The sequence below is a fragment of the Oncorhynchus mykiss genome, chromosome 15 (genome assembly GCF_013265735.2).
Source record: "Oncorhynchus mykiss isolate Arlee chromosome 15, USDA_OmykA_1.1, whole genome shotgun sequence".
NCBI lineage: Eukaryota > Metazoa > Chordata > Actinopteri > Salmoniformes > Salmonidae > Oncorhynchus > Oncorhynchus mykiss.
The window spans coordinates 14,940,264-14,959,305 of record NC_048579.1 but is presented as its reverse complement, the minus strand read 5'-3'; the positions used below and the strand labels follow the sequence as shown (position 1 = coordinate 14,959,305).

Below are 19,042 nucleotides of genomic sequence, written 5' to 3'. Positions count from 1 at the left end.
AAACAAACCCAATTTTGATAAACTCCCATATATGTTGGGTGAAATACCACAGTGTGCCATCACAGCAGCAAGATTTGTGATCTGTTTCCACAAGAAAAGGTCAACCAGTGAAGAACAAACACCATTGTAAATACAACCCATATTTATGTTTATTTATTTTCACTTCTGTACTTTAACTATTTGCACATAATATGATATTTGAAATTTCTTTATTCTTTTTGGACCTTTTGTGGGTGTAATGTAAACTGTTACATTTTTTATGTTTATTTCACTTTTGTTTATCTACTTCACTTGATTTGGCAATGTTAGCATATGTTTCCCATGCCGAATATGCCCTTAAATTTAATTGAGAGAGACCGAGAGAGAGCGACATATTTCCCACAGATCACACAGACCCACAAGGAATTTGAAAACAAATCAAACATTGACAAACTCCCATATCTGTTGGTGAAATACCGCGATGTGCAATCACAGCAGCAAGGTTTGTGGCCCGTTACCATGAGAAACGGGCAACCAAACATTGTAAACGGGCAACAAAACATTGTAAACGGGCAACAAAACATTGTAAATACCTCCCATATTTATCTGTTTCCTCATCTTCCCCTATTATTCCTACTACAACTATTTGCATATTGTTAAAACACATGGCTGATAATATAACATTTGAAATGTTTTAATCCCTTTGAAACCTGTATGAGTGCAATGTTTACTGTAGATTTTCAAATGTTTTTGTTGACATTCTTTGTTTATTGTTTATTATTTCACTTGCTTTGGCAATGTAAACATGTTTCCCATGCTAATAAAACCCATCTTAATTGAAAGAGACCATGCTAATAAATCCCCGTTGAATTGAGAGCGAGAACTAACAACAACATCAATTCCAAAACGCATAAAGATGATGATAATTATTGGAAATGGAAAGCGAGAGCTAAAAAGACAAGTGGGTTGAAGTTGAGTTGAAGACAGAAAGAACAAATGAAAGGCGATGCAGGAAGAGTTGGCAGAGCAACAGTAAGACTTCACACACAAACTCCATGAGCTTTTTGTTTAGTGGTTTCCATCAGGTAGCAGGAAACCATGAATCACTGCCGGGCTTAAAATAACCAAAATTGCTTCCATTTAGAGCCAATTCCCAAGGTAAAAGTTTGCCTTAACCAAATATCTAGGATTAGATTTGACTTCTCCAGCTCCTAACCTGAACCATTACGTGGATAGAAATATCTTGGCCCCTGTATCAGTGGTTTAGGGGAGGTTTTCTAAATGTGCACCCAGGGGGAGTCCAGGACCGAGTTTGGGAAAGCCTGGTTTAGGGGAACCGCTTCCCACTAATTGATTTATGTAGCAGTTCAGTCATTATGATAGCTGATTGAGGTACTCACCCTCTTAACCTGTAACCCTGTCTGTCTCTTAAACCGGTTCTGTCTCCACACAGACAATGAGATGAGGAGCCCAGGGGAAAGGGACTAGGGAATTTCACAGCGTGAAACGTTACACTGTCTCCCCAAATGTCTTTTACCCTTATTGGAATGTATAGGCCACCTTCCACCAAAAGTCTGTTTTTTGATCAGTTTAATAACATGCTTAGGGAATGTGACTTTGGGAATAGGTCATCTTAATGGGAGATTTTAACACTAATTATGAAGACAAGTCTTGTAAGAAAACCTTTGACCTTACACAGCTAGTTAAAGGACCAACCAGGGTGACTTGTTGTTCTAAAACACAGATTGATTTGGTGTTCAGTAATAAACCAGAGAGAGTGACTAAATCATTCAATATGGTTACTGGGCTGTCTGATCATAATCTGACACTCATAGCCAGAAAGCTTTCCAAGAACAGGTTTAACATCTCTACTGGTAGCAAGCCTGATCAGCTCAGAATACCTAAGAGTCAATTAAATCATTTTGAAAAGGGAATTAAGGGAATTAACTGGAATGATCTCTTGTCCTATACAAATGTGGAAGCTGATGGTCAGGTTTTTCTATCCACAATTCAGACTACAATAAATGGTTTCCTAAAGAAAATCAAATCCAAACCTGGCCAAAAGAGCACTCTTCCTTGGCTAAATGGAGAAATCTGGAAATTGATGAAAGAACGAGATTATGCTCTAAAAATAGCCCTAAGATCCAAATTAGAGCATGACAAGACGTAGGTTCACCATGTTGAGAAATAAGGTGATGAAAGAAATCAGACAGGCCAAGGCAAACTTTTTTATTAACATAATTGGTGAAGCAAAGGGAAATTCTAAACTGATCTGGGAGAATCTAAAAAAGTGAACAGGGAAAGACCATAGTAACACTGCAAAAAGACTAGAAATCATGGTGAATAACAATCTAACACAGGATGCAGTCGAAATAGCAACAGCCTTCAATTCCTGCTTTGTTGACTCTGTCAAGGTCCTAACACAGAACCACTCCACTGGATTCTTGGGCTCAGAGCCAGTGAATTACACTCAACCTGTCTTCATTATAAGGGAGGTTTCTGAGTCAAAGGTGAACAAGGTGATTAGCTCACTGAAGAACTATAAAGCCAAATATGTGTTTGGGCTGGACTCTACTTTGCTTAAAAACTACAAAGAGTCACTCATTGGCCCCATTACTAAGGTCACCAACACATCTATTGGTCTCGGGGTGTTTCCAAGGGTTTAAAATCTTTAAATCAGGCGACCCTGCTGACGTGAGTAACTACAGGCCCATTAGTATACTACCTGTGGTGTCAAAGGTTGTTGAAAAGTGTGTAGCAGAACAACTGATTGCCCACCTCAACAACAGCCCCTTCACATTACACTCCATGCAGTTTGGCTTCAGAGCGAAACACTCCACAGAAACGGCCAACTGCTTTCTTCTGGAAAATGTGAAGTCCAAGATGGACAAAGGGGGCATTGTTGGGGCTGTGTTTCTGGACCTAAGGAAGGCTTTTGATACTGTTAACCATGAGATTCTCATCACAAAATTGTCCAAGTTCAACTTTTCCCCTGATGACTTGAGATGGATGAAATCATACCTTGAAGGCAGAACTCAGTGTGTCAGAGTGAGCAATGAGCTGTTGCCCACTCTTAGCTATGATGTGGGAGTGCCCCAAGGGTCAATACTGGGGCACCTCCTGTTCAGCCTGTACATTAATGATCTGCCTTCTCAAATTCAACCTAGCTAATTTCTGATTTATGTGAAATTGTTTGACTACATAAGTAGCAAAACTGTACTTCAAATCTATGATACTCCCCCACTTAACATACTGCTTGACTAGTTGGGCCCAAGCTTGGTGTACAACATTAAGACCTATTCAGTCTGTCTACAAACAGGCTCTCAAAGTGCTTGATAGGAAGCCCAATAGCCATCATCACTGTTACATCCTCAGAAAGCATGAGCTCCTGAGTTGGGAGAATCTTGTGCAATACACCGATGCATGTCTTATATTCAAGATCCTAAATGGTCTGGCTCCTCCCCCTCCACTCAGTATTTTTGTTAAACAGGAAGCCCAAACATATGGCAGCAGATCCACAAGGTCTGCCATGAGAGGTGACTGTATAGTTAGTTCCCTTAAGGAAAAGCACCTTTAGTAAATCTGTTTTCTCTGTGAGAGCTTCCCATGTCTGGAATACACTGCCACCAGACACGCATAACTGCACCACATATCACACTTTCACAAAAGGCTTGAAGATATGGCTAAAGGTCAATCAGATTTGTGAACATGGTCCCTAGCTGTGTGTTGCTGCTTTCCATGTCTGTTGTCTGTAGCTTGTGAGGTGTGGAAACACTTTGTTGCTTTTGAATTTTGTCTTGCTGCTTTTTGTTCTATGTTGCTCTGTCTGTATGCTACGTCTTGCTTGTCCTATGTTGCTCTGTCTGTATGCTACGTCTTGCTTGTCCTATGTTGCTATTGTCTATATTGTAATTGTTTTTAATAACCTGCCCAGGGACTGCGGTTGAAAATTAGCCGGCTGGCTAAAACCGGCACTTTTACTGAAACGTTGATTAATGTACACTGTCCCTGTACAAATAAAATAAACTCAAACTTAAACAGACTGTTTATGTGTGTGCGTGTATAACAGACAGTATGCCTGTGGAAGACATGGCTCCTGTTACTATCTGTATGTCTGTTTTATAGGCCTGTAGTCAGACCAGGACCCACAGTGATTTAAAGCCCCAACAAGGAACAGTCTTTCTGGGATAAGAGGGAGCGGGCCTGGGTGGGTATGGAGCAAATCTCTACACCAGCATGTAACCTCTCTATCTCACACACACAAACACACACACACACACTGCAGGCCAGGGGGAAGCCAATGAGTCATAAAGATGCCCTGTGTGTTCTAAGCAAGACCGTAGCCCGGTCAAGCTGAAGCTGCAGAGCTGGGTGGTCCACTTAGCATTCTCACACACACACACAATTTCCGAGGGGAAACCCTCAGAGAGATTTGGCTGGAGAAGTCGATGTTGATAGACGAGCTGCGCCTCTGCTCTCTGAGGTGTGTCTGTCGGTCTGTGTGCGTGACAGAGTGACTCAACAGTCAGCCTGGTCTCAGAGACTAGATCTCTCGCTCTCTTGCTGTTTACACATGATCTACTTCACTTGATTTGTCAATGAACAAAAGTGAAATAAACAATAAAAATGTACATTAAACATAACACTCAAAGTTCCAAAATAATAAAGTAATTTCAAATGTCAAATGTACAAATAGTTAAAGTACAAAAGTGAAAATAAATAAACATAAAAGAGTTTGTCCTTCAGTGGTTGCCCTTTTCTCGTGGCAACAGGTTACAAATATTACTGCTGTGATGTCACACTGCAGTATTTCACCCAGTAGATATGAGTTTATCAAAATTGGGTTTGTTTACAAATCCTTTGTGGGTCTGTGTAATCTGAGGGAAATATGTGTCTCTAATATGGTCATTGATAAACTAGTTTTAATGATTCCAACCTAAGTGTATGTAAACTTCCAACTTCAGCTGTAGGTGCTGCTGTAGGCCATCGCTGGTTGGGGACAGAAGCACCAGATCATCAGCAAACAGTAGACATTTGACTTCAGATTCTTGTAGGGTAAGGCCCGGTGCTGCAGACTGCTCTAGTGCCCTCGCCAATTCGTTGATATAAGTACGGTTCTGTATTTATTTTCTTAGTCAACCTGTTTGTTTGCCAGAGCATTTGCTGTATATCTTGGAAATAAGAATCTTAGTAGTAGGAGGAATCCTAGGAATGGAATCCTTCCAGGAAATGTTTTCCAAAATCACATTGTAGGTTTGGAGTTTTGATTTGGAGTGAAGGTTTTGTTGTGGAGGGTAGTATCCTGTATATGTCCTCCCAAGTTTATCTCAATAAAACATATTTTTTCTGGTTGTATCTTACCCTGTCTGTTTTTTCCAGTCTCCAGACATCTTTTACTTTTGGTCGTTGATGTTGTTGTAACTTTTTTCGAACTGGTCTCGCTCTCTCTCTCTCTCTCCAGGGTGTCTCCCCTCCAGAAGTCTGAGATAGTGGACATGGTGAAGAAGCATGTGAAGGCCATCACTCTGGCCATAGGAGATGGGGCCAATGACGTGGGCATGATCCAGACTGCCCATGTAGGAGTTGGCATCAGTGGCAACGAGGGCATGCAGGCAACCAACTCCTCGGACTACTCCATCGCACAGGTAACACACACACACACACACACTAAGTAGAGAACGGAAGAGGGGGGGAAAGGGAGCGGGAGAAGCTAGTTGAAGTATTCTGTGAGAGCCAGAGGAATCTCTCTCTCTGTTTATCTGTCTTTACCACTCAGGTGTCTACTACTGCTTATCTCTTTGTCTCACCCTGTATCTCCCTCTCTCTCACCACCCCTCTCTCTCTCTCTCTCTCTCTCTCTCTCTCTCACTCACCCCCCTCTCTTTCTGTTACTAGTTTTCCTACCTAGAGAAGTTGTTGCTGGTCCATGGGGCGTGGAGTTATAACCGTGTCACTAAGTGTATTCTCTACTGTTTCTATAAGAATGTGGTTCTCTACATCATAGAGGTAAGACACACCCCTCCCCCTCACCGTCCCACTCCTTAAACCTCACTTCTCCCTCCCTCTCTCACCCTTCAACCCTCACCTCTCACCCTTCAACCCTCCCTCCCTCTCTCACCCTTCAACCCTCCCTCCCTCTCCCACCCTTCAACCCTCACCTCTCCCACCCTTCAACTCTCACCTCTCCCACCCTTCAACTCTCACCTCTCCCACCCTTCAACTCTCACCTCTCCCACCCTTCAACCCTCCCTCCCTCTCTCACCCTTCAACTCTCACCTCTCTCACCCTTCAACTCTCACCTCTCCCACCCTTCAACTCTCATCCTTCAAACCTCCCTCCCTCCCTCTCTCACCCTTCAACCCTCACCTCGCCCACCCTTCAACTCTCCCACCCTTCAACCCTCACCTCCCCATCACCCCTCCCACATATAGACTGTACCTTATAAATGCCATCCAGTAATGTTTGAAGATGTATTACTATTTAAAACAACATTAGTAGAAGCTGGACCCATTTGGAGAGAGACTAACTCCCTTTCCCTCCTTAGACCAATCTCTTTTCTCTCTCTCTCTCTCTCACACACACACACACACACACACACATTAACAGAGACATTTTGCAGCTGTTTGTCGAAATGTTTGACAATGACGGATGAGGTGCTCCTCTGGTGTCTGCTTTCTGTCTCACACACACACACACACATACACCCACACACACATGGTCGGTCAGGGACTGTGTGTGTGTGAGGGGTCAGGGGCATTTTGGAAGGCTCCACCATCATGAGGGTGATTTGTCAGCTGTGCCCCCTTCTCTGTCTAACATTAAGGAGGCCAGCAGGTGCAGACCCTCAACATTCTACCACAATGTCCCTCTCCCTCAGGTCTAAGGATGTGTGATTATCACATGTGATTGGCTGCCTGTAGAGATCTGTACGTCAAGGGGCATAGACACTCTCTGTCCACAAAGCAGAGATACAGAGTGGTGTGTTTTGGGGGGGGGTGGGGGTTGGCAGAGCAGGCAGGTGCTCCACTGTATGCTCCAGGAACCTCACCACACTCTGATCAGTCTGTGTCTCTGTATGGATGGATGTTTTACTCTTTGTGGATACCTTTAGCATTGGGTAGTGTGAACTGATCCTAGATCTGTAATCTACAGTGCCTTCAAAAAGTATTCATACCCATTGACTTATTCCACATTTTGTTGTGTTACAGCCTGAATTCAAAATGGATTCAATATATTTATTCTCTCTCACCCATCTACACACATAATGACAAAGTGAAAACATTGTTCTAGAAATTGTTGCAGATTTATTACAAATCAAATACATGGGCCTCCCGAGTGGAGCAGCGGTCTGAGGTACTGCACCGCAGTGTTTGAGGCGTCACTACAGACCCGGGTTCGATCTCAGGCTGTGTCACAACCTGCCGTGACCGGGAGTCCCATAGGGCGGCGCACAGTTGGTCCAGCGTCGTCCGGGTCAGGGGAGGGTTTGGCCGGGGGGGCTTTACTTGGCTCATCGCACTCTAGTGACTCCTTGTGGTGGGACGGGCGCCTGCAGGCTGACTTTGGTCGTCAGTTGAACGGTGTTTCCTCCGTCACATTGGTGCAGCTGGCTTCCGGGTTAAGCTGATGGGTGTTAAGGAGCGCTGTGTGGCAGGTCATATTTAGGAGGACACATGACCCGATCTTCGCCTCTCCCGATCCCGTTCGGGAGTTGCAGCGATGAGATAAGATTGTAATTGAAATTGGGAGAAAAAAGGGAGTTAAATACAAAAAATATATATATACAGTACCAGTTAAAGTTTGGACACACTTGCTCATGTAGTAACCAAAAAAGTGTTAAACAAATCAAAATATATTTTATATTTGAGATTCTTCAAAGTAGCCACCCTTTGCCTTGATGACAACTTTGCAAACTCTTGGCATTATTTTTTTATCCTGAAAAACCCCCCACTCCCCGATTTTAGCATGTAAATCTTGCTGGGGCACACTCAAAATAGTTTTTTCTTTAGATGCATGCCAGTAAATCCACTACACAACACTAAGCAATACATTAATTGCACTATAACGGTGACAAACGGTGCCCACGAACTGTTTCATAAAGCTGTCCCAACAGCAGTGCTAACACCTTACCACTGATACACCTGGCTATCAGTGGAGCCTTGTCTGGCAGCCAAACATTCAGCCTAATTTACTGCCTTTTAAAAATACATAGCTGATATGGCTGACTTGCTTTCTACTGACAATTGAGTTGTACAAACTATGGCATAAAGGCGGAGGCAATCCTTAATCTCGATTAAGACATTAATGAGCGAGCTAGGAGGGACATAGTCAATATAACTATTCGTTCAGCACTTTGAAATGTACACCGACAAAATTCAGAACATGGGCCATTCTTACAGTGTTCTCCCTGTACACCAAGTCAGAACCGTAGGATAAATAAAGGGGGTGTATAATTTTTTATTTTTTTATTTCACCTTTTATTTAACCAGGTAGGCTAGTTGAGAACAAGTTCTCATTTGCAACTGCGACCTGGCCAAGATAAAGCATAGCAGTATGAGCAGACAACACAGAGTTACACATGGAGTAAACAATTAACAAGTCAATAACACAGTAGAAAACAAAGAGGGAGTCTATATACAATGTGTGCAAAAGGCATGAGGAGGTAGGCAAATAATTACAATTTTGCAGATTAACACTGGAGTGATAAATTATCAGATGGTCATGTACAGCTAGAGATATTGGTGTGCAAAAGAGCAGAAAAGTAAATAAATAAAAACAGTATGGGGATGAGGTAGGTGAAAATGGGTGGGCTATTTACCAATAGACTATGTACAGCTGCAGCGATCGGTTAGCTGCTCAGATAGCTGATGTTTGAAGTTGGTGAGGGAGATAAAAGTCTCCAACTTCAGCGATTTTTGCAATTAGTTCCAGTCACAGGCAGCAGAGTACTGGAACGAAAGGCGGCCAAATGAGGTGTTGGCTTTAGGGATGACCAGTGAGATACACCTGCTGGAGCGCGTGCTACGGATGGGTGTTGCCATCGTGACCAGTGAGCTGAGATAAGGCGGAGCTTTACCTAGCATGGACTTGTAGATGACCTGGAGCCAGTGGGTCTGGCGACGAATATGTAGCGAGGGCCAGCCGACTAGAGCATACAAGTCGCAGTGGTGGGTGGTATAAGGTGCTTTAGTGACAAAACGGATGGCACTGTGATAGACTGCATCCAGTTTGCTGAGTAGAGTGTTGGAAGCCATTTTGTAGATGACATCGCCGAAGTCGAGGATCGGTAGGATAGTCAGTTTTACTAGGGTAAGCTTGGCGGCGTGAGTGAAGGAGGCTTTGTTGCGGAATAGAAAGCCGACTCTTGATTTGATTTTCGATTGGAGATGTTTGATATGAGTCTGGAAGGAGAGTTTGCAGTCTAGCCAGACACCTAGGTACTTATAGATGTCCACATATTCTAGGTCGGAACCATCCAGGGTGGTGATGCTAGGCGGGCATGCGGGTGCAGGCAGCGATCGGTTGAAAAGCATGCATTTGGTTTTACTAGCGTTTAAGAGCAGTCGGAGGCCACGGAAGGAGTGTTGTATGGCATTGAAGCTTGTTTGGAGGTTAGATAGCACAGTGTCCAATGACGGGCCGAAAGTATATAGAATGGTGTCGTCTGCGTAGAGGTGGATCAGGGAATCGCCCGCAGCAAGAGCAACATCATTGATGTATACAGAGAAAAGAGTCGGCCCGAGAATTGAACCCTGTGGCACCCCCATAGAGACTGCCAGAGGACCGGACAGCATGCCCTCCGATTTGACACACTGAACTCTGTCTGCAAAGTAATTGGTGAACCAGGCAAGGCAGTCATCCGAAAAACCGAGGCTACTGAGTCTGCCGATAAGAATATGGTGATTGACAGAGTCGAAAGCCTTGGCAAGGTCGATGAAGACGGCTGCACAGTACTGTCTTTTATCGATGGCGGTTATGATATCGTTTAGTACCTTGAGTGTGGCTGAGGTGCACCCGTGACCGGCTCGGAAACCAGATTGCACAGCGGAGAAGGTACAGTGGGATTCGAGATGGTCAGTGACTTGTTTGTTGACTTGGCTTTCGAAGACCTTAGATAGGCAGGGCAGGATGGATATAGGTCTGTAACAGTTTGGGTCCAGGGTGTCTCCCCCTTTGAAGAGGGGGATGACTGCGGCAGCTTTCCAATCCTTGGGGATCTCAGACGATATGAAAGAGAGGTTGAACAGGCTGGTAATAGGGGTTGCGACAATGGTGGCGGATAGTTTCAGAAATAGAGGGTCCAGATTGTCAAGCCCAGCTGATTTGTACGGGTCCAGGTTTTGCAGCTCTTTCAGAACATCTGCTATCTGGATTTGGGTAAAGGAGAACCTGGAGAGGCTTGGGCGAGGAGCAGCGGGGGGGGTGGGGCTGTTGGCCGAGGTTGAAGTAGCCAGGCGGAAGGCATGGCCAGCCGTTGAGAAATTCTTATTGAAGTTTTCGATAATCATGGATTTATCGGTGGTGACCGTGTTACCTAGCCTCAGTGCAGTGGGCAGCTGGGAGGAGGTGCTCTTGTTCTCCATTGACTTCACAGTGGCCAATGTTCACATTAGCAGACAATGAAAGCTCTTACAATATTCAATGATTACATTACTCTAAAAGAGGTTATTGGCTACATGTGCACCACCAAGTCAGAACAGTAGGCAACATTTAAGATTTAAAAAGACCACATTTTTATGGTGAGGCACATGGGCTACTAACAGCTTAATACACAACATACACTAAGTATTACTTTCTTAGCTACAGTATACATATCTCCCTGGCATATTACATAATTTATGCAGCAGCATACAAGACATTTTTGGACACCTTGTTGTGCTGTGCTCACTTGAACAGGAAGGTGGTGTGGCAGTACTTCGTGGGCAAATTTTGTCATCAAACTTTGTCTTCAAAGTCTGGAATTCTCTGGATTTATGGTGCTTTCAAGACAATTGGGAAACTGGGGAAAAAACAAGGTTGAATCACGATGACATCAGTGATCTTCAGGTTGGAGCTCTAGAAATAGGCCTGAGTTCCCGACTTGCAATTCCGAGTTCGATGACCGTTCAAAACGTGTTTTCCCACTCAGACCTCATTCTTTTCCGAGTTCCCAGTTGTCTTGAACTCACTGAAGTCTGAGATTTCCGAGTTTCAAGTTGTTTTGAGCGCGGCATAAATCATGCTGGATTGACAGCATGGCCAATGTTAAATGTTCATCCTTTTAAGCCTGGAAAAGAGACCCTTAAACCCTTGCTTGCAGTTAGCCACTTATTCTTTCCAAACCACTTATTGTTGAATTTGCGATTTCCAACTTGTGTAATGTTTATGTCCAATAGCAGATTAGCACCGATACGTTTTATCTATAATTTCTCTTCATTGTTTATCTTATGACAAGGATTGAAAAGGATTTGCCAGTAGATTGTCGACTTGATTTTTTAGCTCTACCCGTAGATTTTGCAGTGACGTAGTGTCCCCATTACAGAACACTGAGCCAATCACGCCGCAACTAGAGAACGTTACCAACCCCTACGCTCCGTATTTTCCGCTGGTTGCCCCACCACCACATAAAGCACTGAGCTAGGCTGAAACACCTGCATTTTGGAGCTGCCTTACTCAATAAAGCACTGAGCTAGGCTGAAACACCTGCATTTTGGAGCTGCCTTACTCAATAAAGCACTGAGCTAGGCTGAAACACCTGCATTTTGGAGCTGCCTTACTCAATAAAGCACTGAGCTAGGCTGAAACACCTGCATTTTGGAGCTGCCTTACTCAATAAAGCACTGAGCTAGGCTGAAACACCTGCATTTTGGAGCTGCCTTACTCAATAAAGCACTGAGCTAGGCTGAAACACCTGCATTTTGGAGCTGCCTTACTCAATAAAGCACTGAGCTAGGCTGAAACACCTGCATTTTGGAGCTGCCTTACTCAATAAAGCACTGAGCTAGGCTGAAACACCTGCATTTTGGAGCTGCCTTACTCAATAAAGCAAAAAAAGGTTGTATGCGGCTTTATTGTTTTACATTCTTTGCAAACTGATATGTGACATCACCAAATAACATGCAAAATAGGCAACAACATAAAACAAACAAACAGGTGCCTAAATAGGTGGGGCTCAAAACAGTTGACTGGTTGCCACTGATTACAAGCATACCCATAACATGATGCAGCCACCACTATGCTTGAAAATATGGAGAGTGGTACTCAGTAATGTGTTGTATTGGATTTTCCACAAAGATAACACTTTGTATTCAGGACAAAAAGTGAATTGCTTTGCCACATTTTTTTATTGCCTTGTTGCAACCAGGATGGATGTTTTGGAATATGTTTTATTCTGTACAGGCTTTTTTCTTTTCACTCTGTCAATTAGGTTAGTATTGTGGAGTAACTACAATGTTGTTGATCCAGCCTCAGTTTTCTCCTATCACGGCCATTAAACTCTAACTGTTTTAATGTCGTCATTGGCCTCATGATGAAATCTCTGAGTGGTTTCCTTCCTCTCCGGCAACTGAGTTAGGAAGGTCGCCTGTATCTTTGTAATGATAATTAATTACTTCTCCATGTTCAAAAGGATATTGTCTGCTTTTTATTTTTACCCATCTACCAATAGGTGCCCTTCTTTGAGAGACATTGGAAAACCTCCCTGGCCTTTGTGGTTGAATCTGTGTTTGAAATTCACTGCTCGACTAAGGGACATTACAGATCATTTTATGTGTGGGGTACAGAGATGAGGTAGACATTCAAAAGTCATGTTAAGCACTTTTTTTGAACACAGAGTGAGTCCATGCAACTTATTACATGACTTAAGCATATTTTTACTCCTGAACTTATTTAGGCTTGCCATAACAAAGGGGTTGAATACTTATTGACTCAGCTTATCATTTTTTATTCATTTGTAAACATTTAGAAATACTTTATTCCACTTTGACATTGTGGGGTATTGTGTGTAGGCCAGTGACACAAAATCTAAATGTAATCTATTTTAAATTCAGGCTGTAACGCAACAAAATGTGGAAAAAGTCAAGAGAATTGAATCATTTCTGAAGTCAATGTATGCACAAGGGCTACGTGGTTATCCTCTATCTATCCCTGTTAATCAATTTATTCCATGCTCCCTCATTTCACTCATCCTATATCATCCCTCTCTTGTCCAGCTGTGGTTTGCCTTTGTGAACGGCTTCTCTGGACAGATCCTGTTTGAACGCTGGTGTATTGGCCTCTACAACGTGGTGAGTGTCCACTTTATTCATACTGTGCATTTCTCTGTCTCACTCTTTCTGGATCTGTCCTTTACACCCCCACGTTCTATATATTTTTGATCCCTTTCTCCCTCCCTTTCCCTGTCTCCCTCCCTCTCTTTTAATCTCTCCTTCCCTCCCTCCCTCTCTTTCTTTTAATCTCTCCTTCCCTCCCTCCCTCTCTTTCTTTTAATCTCTCCTTCCCTCCCTCCCTCTCTCTTTTAATCTCTCCTTCCCTCCCTCCCTCTCTCTCTTTTAATCTCCCCTTCCCTCCCTCCCCTCTCTCTTTTAATCTCCCCTTCCCTCCCTCCCCTCTCTCTTTTAATCTCCCCTTCCCTCCCTCCCCTCTCTCTTTTAATCTCTCCCTCCCTTTCCCTCCCTCCCTACCTCTCTTTTAATCTCTCCCTCCCTTTCCCTGTCTTCCTCTCTCTCTTTTAATCTCTCCTGCCCTCCCTCCCTCTCTCTTTCAATCTCTCCTTCCCTCCCTCCCTCTCTTTCACTCTCCCTCTTTTTCCATGTCTCGACTCTGTGTGAGCTGTTTGGAAGTGGTGGAATTACTGCTGATTGTGTCACTGTGATTGTTGTGCTGATTGTGTCACTGTGATTGTGGTGCTGATTGTGTCACTGTGATTGTGGTGCTGATTGTGTCACTGTGATTGTTGTGCTGATTGTGTCACTGTGATTGTGGTGCTGATTGTGTCACTGTGATTGTGGTGCTGATTGTGTCACTAAGATTGTTGTGCTGATTGTGTCACTAAGATTGTTGTGCTGATTGTGTCACTGTGATTGTTGTGCTGATTGTGTCACTGTGATTGTGGTGCTGATTGTGTCACTGTGATTGTTGTGCTGATTGTGTCACTGTGATTGTGGTGCTGATTGTGTCACTGTGATTGTGGTGCTGATTGTGTCACTGTGATTGTTGTGCTGATTGTGTCACTAAGATTGTTGTGCTGATTGTGTCACTAAGATTGTTGTGCTGATTGTGTCACTGTGATTGTTGTGCTGATTGTGTCACTGTGATTGTGGTGCTGATTGTGTCACTGTGATTGTTGTGCTGATTGTGTCACTGTGATTGTGGTGCTGATTGTGTCACTGTGATTGTGGTGCTGATTGTGTCACTGAGATTGTTGTGCTGATTGTGCGACCGATAAAAACAGCCAACGGAGTAAGTCGGAATTTCTGAAAGTCAATCGATCATAGTGTTTGTTTGGGTGTCTTACGTTGTACTGTGTGTGTGTGTGTGTGTCAGATCTTCACAGCGCTGCCTCCCTTCACTCTGGGGATCTTTGACCGGCCATGCAGTCAGCAGAACATGCTCCGCTTCCCCCAGCTATACAGCATCACCCAGAACGCTGAGGGCTTCAACACCAAGGTACACACACACCCAAACAAACAAACACGCACAGACCACTTTTTTACATTTTCAATCGTATTGAAATACTGTGCACACACACACTGCCATAATTATTAATGGACAAACATATGGAACGTTTTTGAACATTGAACACTATGAATGAAACAATTTGAGTTTAGACAGAGGTCGAGTTTAGTTTAGAGTTTCACAACTTGTAGGCCTATATGAACATTTATTGCATCATCTGAAATAAAGCTACACTATATATATATACACAAAGTAGGTGGACATCACTTCAAATTAGTGGATTTGGGTATTCCAGCCACACCCGTTGCTGACAGGTGTATAAAAATCTAGCACACAGCCATGCAATCTCCATAGACAAACATTGGCAGTAGAATGGTCTTACTGAAGAGCTCAGTGACTTTCAATGTGGCACCGTCATTGGATGCCACCTTTCCAACAAGTCAGTTCGTCACGTTTCTGTCCTGCTGGAGCTGCCCTGGTGCTGTTATTCTGCCCTGCTAGAGCTGCCCTGGTGCTGTTATTCTGCCCTGCTGGAGCTGCCCTGGTGCTGTTATTCTGCCCTGCTGGAGCTGCCCCGGTCAACTGTAAGTGCTGTTATTGTGAAGTGGAAACATCTAGGAGCAACAACGGCTCAGCCGCGAAGTGGTAGGCCACACAAGCTCAGAACGAGACTGCCGAGTGCTGAAGCGTGTAGCACATAAAAATCATCTGTCCTCGGTTGCAACACTCACCACCAAGTTCCAAACTGACTCTGGAATCACGTCAGCACAATAACTGTTCGTAGGGAGCTTCATGAAATGGGTTTCCATGGCCGAGCAGCTGCACACAAGGCTAAGATCACCATGCGCAATGCCAAATGTCGGCTGGAGTGTTGTAAAGCTCACCGCCATTGGACTCTGGATGAGTGGAAACGCATTCTCTGGAGTGATGAATCATGCTTCACCATCTGGCAGTCCGACGGACGATTCTGGGTTTGGCTGATCAGGTAGAACACTACCTACCCCAATGCACAGTGCCAAATGTAACGCTTGGTGGAGGAGGAATATTGCTCTGAGACTGTTTTTCATGGTTTGGGCTAGGCCCCTTAATGTTAACACTACAGCATACAATGACATTCTAGATTACTCTGTGCTTTCTACTTTGTGGCAACAGTTTGGGGAAGGCCCTTTCCTGTTTCAGCATGACAATGCCCCCGTGCACAAATCGAGGTCCGTACAGAAAGTGTTTGTTGACATCTGTGTGAAAGAACTTGACTGGCATGCACAAAGCCCTGACCTCAACCCCATCAAACACCTTAAGGATGAATCTGAACGCCAGGCCTAATCACCCAACATCTGTGCCAAACCTCACTAATGTTCGACGAGCAGGTGTCCACATACTTTTGGTCATGTAGTTTATGATTGTCATGGTTATGTTCTCCCATAGCTCAGTGTTTGATGGGTCATGTCTGGGGCTTGTGTCCATATCTCTGTGATGGATGTTTGATACCTGGTGTTTGTTTTGGAATCCTGCAGGTAAACAAGGTGGCAGGGAGACTGGGCCATCCACATGGCAACTCTAATGAGAATAAGGAAATCATTAATTTAGGGGTAGAAAGTGTGTGTGTGCGCAGGTGTAGGGCAGTTGGTTAGTAGCGATGGTGAATACATAGTGGTAGTTGTATTACTGAACACTGTTTTTCTGTGGGCTCTTGAGTGTTTTGGCTTTGGTTTTTACTGACACTACTACTGCCCTCTCGCTCTTTCATTCTCTCTTTCATTCTCTCTCTCCCTCTTTCATTCTCTCTCCATCCATCTCTTATTCTCTCTCTCGCTCTCTTTCATTCTCTTGTTCTCTCTCTCTCTCCCTCTCTCCATCCCTCTCTCAGGTGTTTTGGGGTCACTGTATAAATGCTCTGATCCATTCCATTATTCTCTTCTGGTTTCCACTCAAAGTTCTAGAACATGGTAAGTAGTGGTCCCTACACCCACTGCTAGAGACACTCACACACGTGCACTCTGCTAGAGACACTCACTCACACACGTGCACTCTGCTAGACATATTCACTCGCACACGTGCACTCTGCACTTTGAGTCAATTGGAGATGTACCTGTGGATGTATTTCAAGGCCTACCTTCAAACTCAGTGCCTCTTGGCTTGACATCATGGAAAAACAAAAGAAATCAGCCAAGACCTCACAAAAAAATGGTATATCGTAAAAAGTCTGGTTCATCCTTGGGAGCAATTTCCAAACGCCTGAAGGTTCTAGAAGAAAAATAAACGCACACCTATTTAGGCGAGGTGCTGGCTAGCGGAGTAGAAAAGTTGAAAATAAAAGAGAGCTGCACACTCTAGGAGCTCAGATGCAAAAATGTAATTACCAACGTTTCGACAGCCAAGCCGTCATCAGGGTATAATCACAAACACTGCGGGATTACTCGTTTATGTAGTGTCAAAAGACACAGGTGTCTGTAATCATGGCCAAGAGTGGCCTAATATCATTGGTTAATTCTCAATTATTAAAATGGCATACAAAGAACAGCATACAATCAACAAATGGATAGCATACGATCATAGATTCATTTTAGGTTACACAAGCTTACAAACAATTACAATGGCAAAGTCACAATAATCACAAGAATGGCTTCAGATCAAAGTCTACGTTGAGACCGAAGGGAGCAAGGGTCTTTAAGTTAAAGATCCAGGCAGCCTCTCGTTTTAACAATAAATTATCAAGGTCACCCCCTCTCCTAGGGTGGGTGACATGTTCGATGCCAATATAACGCAAAGACCAAATCAAGTGGCCTGCCTCCAAGAAGTGGGCCGCAACTGGATAAGTAAAGTTTTTACACCTAATGGTGCTGCGATGCTCTGAGATACGGACTTTTAATTCACGCTTTGTTTTACCCACATCATTTTTTACCACAAAGACAAGTTATAAGATAAATAACTGCCTTAGTGGAGCACGTAATAACACCTTTGATTGGGATCGATTTCCCTGTTTGTGGGTGTTTGAAGGATCTACATTTATAAGTGCCATTGCATTGAGCACAGCCATTACATTTGTAATTTCCATCCAGTAGGGGCGCAAATAGACGTTGTTAAGGAATATACGCCTGAAGATACCACTTTGATCTGTACAAACAATAGTACGCAAGTATAAACACCATGGGACCACACAACCGTCATACCACTCAGGACGGAGACACACTCTATCTCCTAGAGATGAACGTACTTTGGTGCGAAAAGTGCAAATCAATCCCAGAACAACAGCAAAGGACCTTGTGAAGATGCTGGAGGAAACAGGTACAAAAGTATCTATATCCACAGTAAAACGAGTCCTATATCGACAGAACCTGAAAGGCCGCTCAGCAAGGAAGAAGCCACTGCTCCAAAACCGCCATAAAAAAGCCAGACTACGGTTAGCAACTGCACATGGGGACAAAGATCATACTTTTTGGAGAAATGTCCTCTGGTCTGATGAAAAAAAAAAAAAATAGAACTGTTTGCCAATAATGACTATCGTTATGTTTGGAGGAAAAGGGAGAGGCTTGCAAGCCGAAGAACACCATCCCAACCGTGAAGCACGGGGGTGGCAGCATCATGTTGTGGGGGTGCTTTGCTGCAGGAAGGACTGGTGCACTTCACAAAATAGATGTCATCATGAGGTAGAAAAATTATGTGGATATATTGAAGCACCATCTCAAGACATCAGTCAGGAAGTTAAAGCTTGGTTGCAAATGGATCTTCCAAATGGACAATTACCCCATGCATATTTCCAAAGTTGTGGCAAAATGGCTTCCTCTCTGGGATATGTGGGACGGTAGCGTCCCACCTCGCCAACAGCCAGTGAAAGTGCAGGGCGCCAAATTCAAAACAGCAAAAATCTCATAATTAAAATTCCTCGAGCATACAAGTATTTTGCACCATTTTAAAGATAGAATTCTCGTTAATCCAGCCAGTGTCTGATTTCAAAAAGGCTTTACAGCGAAAGCACCACAAACGATTATGTTAGGTCACCACCAACTCACAGAAAAACACAGCCATTTTTCCAGCCAAAGAGAGGAGTCACAAAAAGCACAAATAGAGATAGATATTCATCACTAACCTTTGATGATCTTCATCAGATGACACTCATAGGACTTCATGTTACACAATACCTGTATGTTTTGTTCGATAAAGTGCATATTTATATTTTTAAAAATCTAATTTTACATTGGCGCGTTACGTTCAGTTGTTCTAAAACATCCGGTGATTTTGCAGAGAGCCACATCAATTTACAGAAATACTCATCATAAATGTTGATGAAAATGCAAGTGTTGTACATGGAATTAGAGATATACTTCTCCTTAATGCAACCGCTGTGTCAGATTTAAAAAAACCTTTACGGAAAAAGCAAACCATGCAATAATCTGAGTACAGTGTTCAG

The 19,042-nt window shown here is 43.6% G+C and overlaps 1 protein-coding gene across 5 annotated transcripts in view; it reads left to right on the top strand.

Annotated features, from left to right (window-relative positions):
- Positions 1–19,042, top strand: part of LOC110490927 (phospholipid-transporting ATPase IB) — a 97,490-nt gene that overhangs the window by 58,584 nt on the left and 19,864 nt on the right. For 4 of the 5 annotated variants that reach the window (XM_036943828.1, XM_036943827.1, XM_036943829.1 and 1 more), the window contains 5 exons: positions 5,441–5,624; positions 5,875–5,985; positions 13,170–13,244; positions 14,503–14,625; positions 16,502–16,580. In XM_036943828.1, coding sequence (XP_036799723.1) covers positions 5,441–5,624; positions 5,875–5,985; positions 13,170–13,244; positions 14,503–14,625; positions 16,502–16,580 — 572 coding nt within the window. The remainder of the gene's footprint in view (positions 1–5,440; positions 5,625–5,874; positions 5,986–13,169; positions 13,245–14,502; positions 14,626–16,501; positions 16,581–19,042) is intronic. The other variant, XM_036943830.1, reaches the window with a different exon arrangement.